Source organism: Equus caballus, chromosome 11 (genome assembly GCF_041296265.1).
Source record: "Equus caballus isolate H_3958 breed thoroughbred chromosome 11, TB-T2T, whole genome shotgun sequence".
Lineage (NCBI taxonomy): Eukaryota > Metazoa > Chordata > Mammalia > Perissodactyla > Equidae > Equus > Equus caballus.
Genome location: NC_091694.1, coordinates 21,102,312 through 21,111,271, shown reverse-complemented (window position 1 = coordinate 21,111,271; position 8,960 = coordinate 21,102,312). Strand labels below are relative to the sequence as shown.

The 8,960-nt window shown below is 52.6% G+C and overlaps 1 protein-coding gene across 2 annotated transcripts; it reads left to right on the top strand.

The window, feature by feature from the left end:
• The first annotated feature begins 455 nt into the window (after positions 1 to 455).
• Positions 456 to 3,200, top strand: GAST (gastrin). Of its 2 annotated transcripts, XM_023651597.2 has the most exons (3): positions 456 to 584; positions 2,677 to 2,901; positions 3,010 to 3,200. In XM_023651597.2, the coding sequence occupies exons 2-3, from the start codon at positions 2,682 to 2,684 to the stop codon at positions 3,111 to 3,113; spliced, it is 324 nt and encodes a 107-aa protein (XP_023507365.1). In that variant the 5' UTR covers positions 456 to 584; positions 2,677 to 2,681; the 3' UTR covers positions 3,114 to 3,200. The 2 variants fall into 2 exon arrangements, with proteins under 2 accessions (XP_023507365.1, NP_001075979.2); NM_001082510.2 differs by lacking the exon at positions 456 to 584 and having other exon boundaries at positions 2,659 to 2,901.
• Positions 3,201 to 8,960: the final 5,760 nt, after the last annotated feature.

The window sequence follows — 8,960 nt, the reverse complement described above, 5'->3', positions numbered from 1 at the left end:
AAGAACAGCTAAGGGGCCAGAAATCAAGTCTTGGGCTCCGGAACAACCAGCGCTCTGCTGAAAGCTTATAATTTCCCGTTACCACGGCAACACGAAAGGCTCTGTCCCCCCAGGATGTGAGCAGAGCTGCTCCCCACCCCGCCCTTCCCCCAAGCCCCCTCCTAGTCCCTTCCATCTCTGAGATCCTGTGATTCAATTAATTATCACCACTGCCTGCGCTGTTTTTACCATTTTCATTTATCCCATCTGCCGAGTCACCGAGTCCTGCTCTGGATTAGAGTGGTTATTCACCAGAACATTCTGCCGCTGGTTGCCATGGACACCTCCCAGGCTGCTTCCCTCATCACCTCTTCATTCTCAGCAACACTGGCTGCGAGGGTGGGTACCACTGCCCCTTCTCCAGGACCCAAGGGGCATCAAAACTCCTCCAGACAGGGAGGGGCTCCGATGACGCAGAAACAAGAGCAGAATCTCTTGTCCCAGCTGAAAAATCAAGAACAGCCTGGAGCTGGTTACATCCATCCAAACGTGGTCGAGGCAGGAATTTACCAAATAAGTCAACAAGCACACCATTTGGTTTTCCGGTACATCTTGGACAATTCTTTTAGTCTCTTTGCTAACCATTTTACAATGTATTTTTGTGTTGAAAAGTGGTGAACACATTATGCAGATTACTATCTCCCCTTGAGAACAAAATAAGGGAGGCTAGAAGTGCAGGAGCCTCAAGGAATTGGCTCTGGGCAGGAGGTTTGCAAGAGATGGAGGCTGAGGGGCAGACCTGGAGAGATGAGGGGTCTGCAAGCTAGAGCCAGCCCAGCACAGAGGGCATAAGGAGCGAGGGCGGCCAGGGTTTTCCAGGTGAGGGGATGTGAAGGGGGTTTAGAGGCAACCAGGACGCAGCCACTAGGCAGAGAGAGCGGGGCCATCAGCCCACGGCTCATTGCTCCTGATAACTGCCACACGTCCTGTTTGCAGAGCCCGGCAGAGGGGACAGGGGGTCAATACATCACTCCACATTCACACACTCCCTGCTCTTCAAACATCAATGTGTCATGAAACACGCTTCTCTCAATCTAAGGTCATTTGGTCCATCTGCCTCACTTGCCCCTCAATGGGACGTGGTCCAAGGGATGAGCACCAGGCCTCTGACCCCAAGGACGTGGCGGGGGGCACTGTTCCTGACCCCAGGAGCCTGTCTCCTACCTGCCCTCATACTCAGCGGAAGAAATGCCCCACCTTGCTCCTGTCCCTCACTGCGGAGGTCAGCTCCCCTTCCCTTCCCCCACATCCGGATGACTGGTTGACTCCAAGTGACAGGGCGGGGCAGGGGCGATGGACCTGTACCCACCCCATTCCTCTCGCTGTGGGCAGCCTGGCCTCATGGGGGAGGAGGGTTCTGGAGGGACCTTGAGAGCTTTATAAGGCAGGGCTGGAGCCCCAAGCAAAGCAGAGAACAGAGAGGCACCAGGCCAGCCGCAGCTTCTCCCACGTCCCAGCTCTGCAGGTGAGGCACCCACGAAGGGGGCAGAGGCTAGGAAGAGGGTTGACAGGACCCCTACCCCGGTCAAGGTACCAGGCTCAGACCTCGGTGTCTCCAGGCCTGAGGCCCTCTCTTCAGCCCAGGGTCGGACTACGCCTCAGCTCTGGGACCCACCCTGGCATTCCCAACCGTTGCCTTCCAGCTGACCTGCTCCTTCACCCAGGGCCCTGCCCTGCCCCTCTTACTCTAGGCTCACCTTAGCCCTGCAAGGTGAGAGGATGAAGGCTATTCTCCCATCTCGCAGGTGAGAAAACCGAGGCCCAGAGGGAGCTGTGACTTACCCAAAGTCATACAAATTATTGAGCAGGGCTGGGACTGGACCCCAGGGCTCCTGGATCCCATCTCAAGCACTTTCTTAGATGAGCACTGTCTAAAAGAACGTGCCACGATGATGGTGATGTTCTCTATCTGCACCGTCCACCACGGTATCCATCAGCCACGTGGGCACTGGAAATGCGGCAAGGCCAGGGAAGAACTTTCACTTTAATTCTTTTAGACGTAAGGAGCCACACGTGGCTGGTGGCCACCATAGCGGACAGCATGGTCTATAGCACTGATTGCTCAGCTTTGTTTCTTTAGCAGCAAAACTCTTTCTCTCCCAAAAGAAATCTAACCGAGAACCCCACCACGAAAAACAGATCAAGGCAGCGTTTTATTCATACCAGTGTGTTCTGAGAAGGTAAAAATTCTTGTAATTTACTTCTGATAGAGCCAATCAGAACAACGAGGCTAGAAGAAGACAAAGGCGATGAATCCAGAGAACCGAAGTTTAGATTTGAATTTTCGGTTTGTGGGGTTTTACTATTGAAAAGTTCTTTAAATTACAAGACGTAAACATCTACAGAGCCGCTCACACGGCCTCAAATTCTGCAGGACAGTTTGGAAAACGTTGCTCTAGGTTTTAAAATCCTCCGAGAGAAGCAGTTGCTGTAATTGGGGGAAGTAAGGAGGAAAGGCCCAGGCGGGCGCCCGGGAGCCGGCAGGAGCTGGAGGAGCTCCCTGGAGGGACAATCCGCAACCCAGCGCAGGACAGCAGACCCGTCAGCAAGGAGGGCCTGGAGGCCGTCCGTCCAGGGCCCCGCTTCCGGGTGCCTGGACAGCCCCACCTTTAAGGTCAGCCCCTCTCTCCTTTGCAGACAAGATGCGGCGACTGTGTGTGTATGTGCTGATCTTTGCGCTGGCTCTGGCCGCCTTCTCCGAAGCTTCTTGGAAGCCCTGCTCCCAGCTGCAGGACGCACCCTCAGGTCCAGGGGCCAATAAGGGCCTGGACCCGCATTGGCCAGACCAGCTGGACAGGCTGGGCCCAGCCTCTCATCACCGAAGGCAGCTGGGGCTCCAGGGTTCCCCACACTTGGTAGCAGGTAAGAGCAGCTGACAGCCACCCCGGCCAGGTTTGGCCTTGGCCTCAGTCTCCAGAGGCCAGGCATCCTTCCTCCATCCTCACCTCCTCCCCCTCCTCTGACCGTCAGACCTGTCCAAGAAGCAAGGGCCATGGCTGGAAAAAGAAGAAGCAGCCTACGGATGGATGGACTTTGGCCGCCGCAGCGCTGAGGAAGGGGATCAAAGTCCTTAGAAAAAGCTTGGGAGCCCAGCCGGCTCCCACCCAGCCCAGCCCTGCCCTGTGAAAAACCAACCAAAATAAACTAGCTTCGGATGGATGACTCTGTGTCAAGTGTCGTGGGGCGTGGGAGGGGAGTTGGTTGGAGGCAAGACTGAAGCAGGGAGGAGAGTTGAGCACCCCTGGGGGCAGGGACCTGGCTAATTCTTCTCGGTGTCCCCAGAGCCTAGCACTGAACAAGAATCTACATGGGTGAGTGGGAGAAGAGGTGGTGGGCTTGAAACTGGAGAAAGCTTTCTAAAAGACAAAGCAAATCATGCCACTCCAGCTTTTAACCCTCCAAAGCTTCCCATTGCACTTAGAATAAAACCTAAACTCCTGAGCGAACCCTAACAGCCAACCTCACGGAGGGTGCCACCGCGGGTACATTTCTTCCTCCTCTCTCCCCCTCCCCCTTAAACAAATGCACCACGTTCTTTCCTGCTCAGAATCTTTGTCTTTGCTGTTCCCTGCACCTGGAATGCTTTTCCCTAGGCAGAAATGTGGCTGGCTTCCTTTTTCTCCTTGAGTTCTTGGTTGAAATGCTGCTTCCTGAGAGACCCGCCCTTTCTGCTCCTCACCCTCCACACACGGACCCCAATATCCTCTAATCACAGCCTAATATTTTCTATAGAGCACATTGCACACTCTGTAGTTGTTTGGTTTGCCAGTTTATTGTCTGCCTCCCTGGTGAGAAGGAAAACTCTGTAAGAGTGGCGACCACATGTCCCTCTTCCCTGCTATATCCTCAGGGCCAAGAACAGGAGGTACCCAATAAGTATTTGTCGAATGCACGAGCAAGTGGTGGCTGCAGGCCCTTGCTGTTTCGCCCATGGCCCCTCACCGTCTTTGTGCCTGTAGGCAGCCTCCCACCACAGGCACAGGCTACTCTCCACCTGAGGGCTTTCCGAGGGCAAGGCAGGCTGGGAATGCTGGAGAGTTAGCGCCTCCAAAAGCATCTCTCAGTCAATGACAGACAAGTGACAGGGAATAAATACCCCAGCTCCCTCACCCTTCGGGCAGGGTAACTCTGAGCTATATTCAACCCTGTCTCCCAGAGGTCCCAGCAGGACTGAGCCCATGGCCCATGGCAGAAACCTGCTCGATGACACCCTTTATTGGCTTCCTTCCCTTCCCTGTCTCATGCCCTCATGTTCCCACTGGTGTTTCTTGGGACCACCACCCGAAGAAACTACTAGCACTCAAATCTTTATCTCCGAGCCTGCCTCTGACTCCTTTCCCAGAGGACATAAGGAACACGTTAGTGAGGGGACATAGGCCTTGTTGAGAAGCTCGGCGGTGGTTGTCCTCTGTAGGCCAGAGTTGATGTAGGAGATGCTCCTATGGACCCAGGCTTCCCGGCACCAATGGAGATGATAGGGTTGCAGGACACAGGAGGCCAGGTGGCAGCACTTAACCATCAGAGGCAAGGTGGACATAATGAGGAGCAAGACCAAAACGGCAGCCAGGAGGCCTTGACCAACAGGATTTGCAGCAGCGGCTAACAGACCTTGGGGTTCCTAGACTTGAGATATATGGATGGCCAGTGAGGGTATTGTTTGACTTATGCCATCAGAACAGATCAAAAGCGGATGTGCCAAAGGCTGATGTCGGCTGCCAAAACGGAAAATCAGAATCCCTTGCCTGGTTTGCAAATTCGCATCAGTTCTCAGACTCGGCCATTTATCAGTGTAATTGTACACTGGGGAAAGAGGCAGACCCAGGTATTTCAAAAACTATTGTACACAGAGCCCAAGCTAACACATCAGGCCACTTGTATGGCCTACAAGTTAAGAATGGTTTTTATATTTTAAATGATTACAGGGCTTGCTAGGATTCTTCAGGTTTTGAGATGCTACCATACTTGGAAATACTGCCCTGAGTTTATCAAGTGAGTCAGGAGGCTGCCAGTGGGGCCCAGATCAAGAGAAAACTCTCTGGGCCAGCTCAGTGGCGCAGTGGTTAAGTGTGCACGTTCCACTTTGGCGGCCCGGGGTTTGCCAGTTAAGATCCCAGGTGCGGACTTGGCACCGCTCAGCAAGCCATGCTGTAGCAGGTGTCCCACATATAAAGCAGAAGAAGATGGGCACGCATGTTAGCTCAGGGCCAGTCTTCCTCAAAAAAAAGAAAAAAAAGAGAGAGAGATAGAAAACTCTCTGACAGGTTCAGGCAGCCCTGCTGATTGGGCCATACAGCCTGGCAGCCCCCACAGTGCTAGAAGTATCCGTGGTGGACAAGGATACCATGTGAAGTCTCTGGTAAGTCCCAATAAGAGAATTCTAGTGCGGACGCTTAGGGCTGTCAAACTTTTCTTAAAGGGCCAGATAGACGATATTTTAGACTTTGCAGGCCAAGAGGAAAAATCAAGGATATTGTGTAGGTATTCAAATAACCATTTAAAGTGTAATCATTTAAAATATAAAAACCATTCTTAACTTGTAGGTCATAGAAAAACTGGCAATGGGCCATATTTGGCCCACAGGTCACAGTTTGCTGAGTCCTGTTCTCAAGCAAGGTCACGCCATCTGCAGAAGAGAATTATTTGCCATTTTAAAAGCCACTCCTGGCATGCTACTGGGCCCCAGCAGGGAGTGAGCGCTTGACCATTGGACAGCAAGTTACTACGTGACCCGAGTTGTCCATCAGGAGCTGCGTATTTTCAGACCCACCATGTCATAAGGTTGGGTGGGCCCAGCAGCAATTCAGTTTAGGATGGAAATGGCACATTTGAGATTGAGCCTGAGGAGGGCCAGAGGACACGAACAGGTTACTCAAACCAGCGCCCCTTGCTCAGCTCGTCCCTGTGGCCTCATTGGAGGTTCCCTATGGACAGCTCATGGAGGAGGAAAAACCAGGTCTGGTTCACAAGTGGGTAGGCTTGACATGTTGGTAAGAACTCAAAATGAGTGCTGCCGAACTACGGCCCACTCAGGGCTGGCCCTGAAAGACGGTGGTGAGAGGCAATCCTCCCAGTGAGCAGAGCTTCAAGCAGTAGACCTGGTCGTGAACTTGGCATGGAGGGAGAAGTGGTCAGGAGGAGGGATATACGCAGCCTTCAGGGCAGTGCAAATGGCTCACCTGATTGGTCAGAGGACTTGTAGGAGGAAGATTAGAAAATCAGAGACGAAGACTTCTGGGGAAGAGCAAGTAGATGGATCTACGGAGAGGGCACAAAGTGTGTGGATCTTTGAGTCTCATATCAATGCCCACCCAAGAGCGCCCACCTGAATAACCAGGCGGACAGGATTGCTTATCCAGTGGAGGTGAACAGACAGTCTTCAGCCACTCCACACTTGCCCTGTGGATCCATGAATACAGTGACGATGGTCGAAGAGACAGAGGTTATGCATGGACCCAACAGCCAATCTCAGCAACAGAGACCAACTGTGAGCCCTTAATATGGGACCATGCTCCCATATCAACAAGTCCAACAAGCTACTTACAGGTAAACTGATTGCATCAGACACCTTCCGCCCTAGAAGGTGACCCATCTTCTTGGGGATTGATACATGTTCTAAGTTTGCCTTCCTGCCCGCAGTGCCTCCGCCAGCACTACAGGACGACAGAGCGTCAAAGGACTTACAGTGTGTGAGTTGTCATCACGGATCCCATAAAATATGACCTCAGATAAGGGACCTACTTTACAGTGAAGGAGGTACAGCAATGAGCACACGACCATGGGATCTACTTGTCCTACCAAATACCGTGTCACCCAGAAACGGCAGGCCTGATAGGATGTTGGAATTAAATGCGCAGCCAAGGCATCAACTTGGGCATGCACCCTGGGGTTTGGAATGCAGTATATATTTTGAACCAGTGGTTATTATATGGTGCTGCGTCCCCGACAGACAGGACACGTGGGTCCAGGAACCCAGGGGTAGAGTGGGAGTGGGCCCTATCACCATCACTGCCAGGGGTCCACCTCAGGAGTTTGTGCTTCCTGTTCCCACAGTTCTAGACACCTCTGGGCTAGAAATCCTGGTTCCTGGGGGAGGATGCTTTCAGCAGGGAATATGGTAAAGAGTCCCCTAAACCTAAATTTACAGCTGCTGCCTGGCCATTTTGGTCTTCCTGACATTAGACCAGCAGGCAAAGAAAGGTCAATTACTATCAGAGGTTATTACTTTGATTAGCATGAGGAGCCAGGATCACTGCCTCCTAGTGGGGGCAGGAAGGAGTACATGGGGTCTGGAACTTGGGGGGTTCACTGGGGTGCCTCTTGGCGCTTCCTATCTGATGAAAGCAAACAGGCAGTTGCAGCAACAATGACCTGACAAGGACATGGTGATCAAGGACCTCTCAGCAATGAAGGCCTAGGTGATTTCACCAAGAAAACAACCTGGACCAGCTGAAGTGCTGGCCAAAGATGAGGGCACATAGGATGGGGCTAGAGGAAGGAAACGAGAAATATCATTTAGGGCTTCAAGACCAACTGCAGCAGTGGGGACCACTCACCCTCCGGGCATAAGTTTATTGATTGACTGATTGATTTTAAGATATTGCAACAAGCCACCATGTTAAAGAAGCAATGCCATGGGGCCAGCCCTGTGGCTGAGTGGTTAAGTTCACGCGCTCCACTTTGGTGGCCCAGGGTTTCGCTGGTTTGGATCCTGGGCGCGGACATGGCACCACTCATCAGGCCATGCTGAGGCGGCATCCCACATGCCACAGCTAGAAGGACCCACAACTAAAAATATACAACTATGCACCGGGGGGCTGTGGGGAAAAAAAGGAAAAATAAAATCCTAAAAAAAAAAAAAAGAAGCAATGCCAGGCCAGACTGAAGTCCACATGGAGCTGGAGTGCATCTGAGGGGTGCAAGAGGTGGACCGTAGCAGACACGGTCAATGCCCTGCCCGCATCCTCGGCACTCACCATTCTATTATGTGCTGACCATGTTCTACTACAAGTACGGTTATTCTCTGCCAGGGACTTTTCCTCAGCCCATGCATGGGGAGGCCAGAGCGCCAATGAGTTAATGGCCCCAGGAGCAGCCCTCAGCCAAGGACGGATGGCAGTTGGAGGACGCATGCTCCAGCTTCCTCACCCCTGGGTGGGATAACCCAGATGGGTTCCATATTGGTGTCTCCATGCATGTGTATTGCCTGGGGACCTTGTTAACAGGCAGATTCCAGCTCTATAGGCCTGGGAAGGGACCTGAGATTCTGATAAACTCTGCATTTCTGATAAACTCTCCAGGCAAGTCAATGATGCCGGTCCACAGACCACACTGTGAGTTGCAAGGGTCTACACTTCCTCCCAAAGTTCCCCAGTGGGACTGAGCCTCAGGCGTCTAAAACTCCCTTCCATTAGCTTCCTTCTGTTCTCAAGTCCCAACCCCTCAGGAGTGCTTCCTGGGATCCTCTCCCAAATAAACTACGTGTCTTCAAACATTGTTCTAGGCCTGCTTCTGGGGGACCTCTGCCCACAACAGTGGGTAACGCACTCCTGCCTTACCCTTCACAGCAGGGTACTGGGTCACAACGACTGGAGCATGAGGATCAGCGAAGGAAGCCTGTCCGAGCATGGGCTCTGCAGGCCCAAGGGCTTGGGTTCAAATCCAGCTCCTCCTTGGGAGGGTCACTTAACCTGCCTGGGCCTCAGTTTCCCCATTCGACAACCGTTTATCAGATCACTCACCACCCGGCTTATTGATATGATTATGTGTTTAATCAAAGCCCTTGGCACATCATTCAATATTGGAGCTCAAACTCTCTCTACAACTTTGCTCCACCAAAACACGCTCATGTGCACGCACACACACACGCACCAACACACACACACACATTCATGCTCCCTGAGACAGATGGCTGGAGGCTGGGC

Bases quoted from the DNA above. Each gene is read 5' to 3' on its own strand.
- GAST (XM_023651597.2), top strand. From the start codon at position 2,682: ATGCGGCGACTGTGTGTGTATGTGCTGATCTTTGCGCTGGCTCTGGCC. The intron at 2,902-3,009 runs GTAAGAGCAGCT...TCTGACCGTCAG, and splicing joins TTCCCCACACTTGGTAGCAG to ACCTGTCCAAGAAGCAAGGG.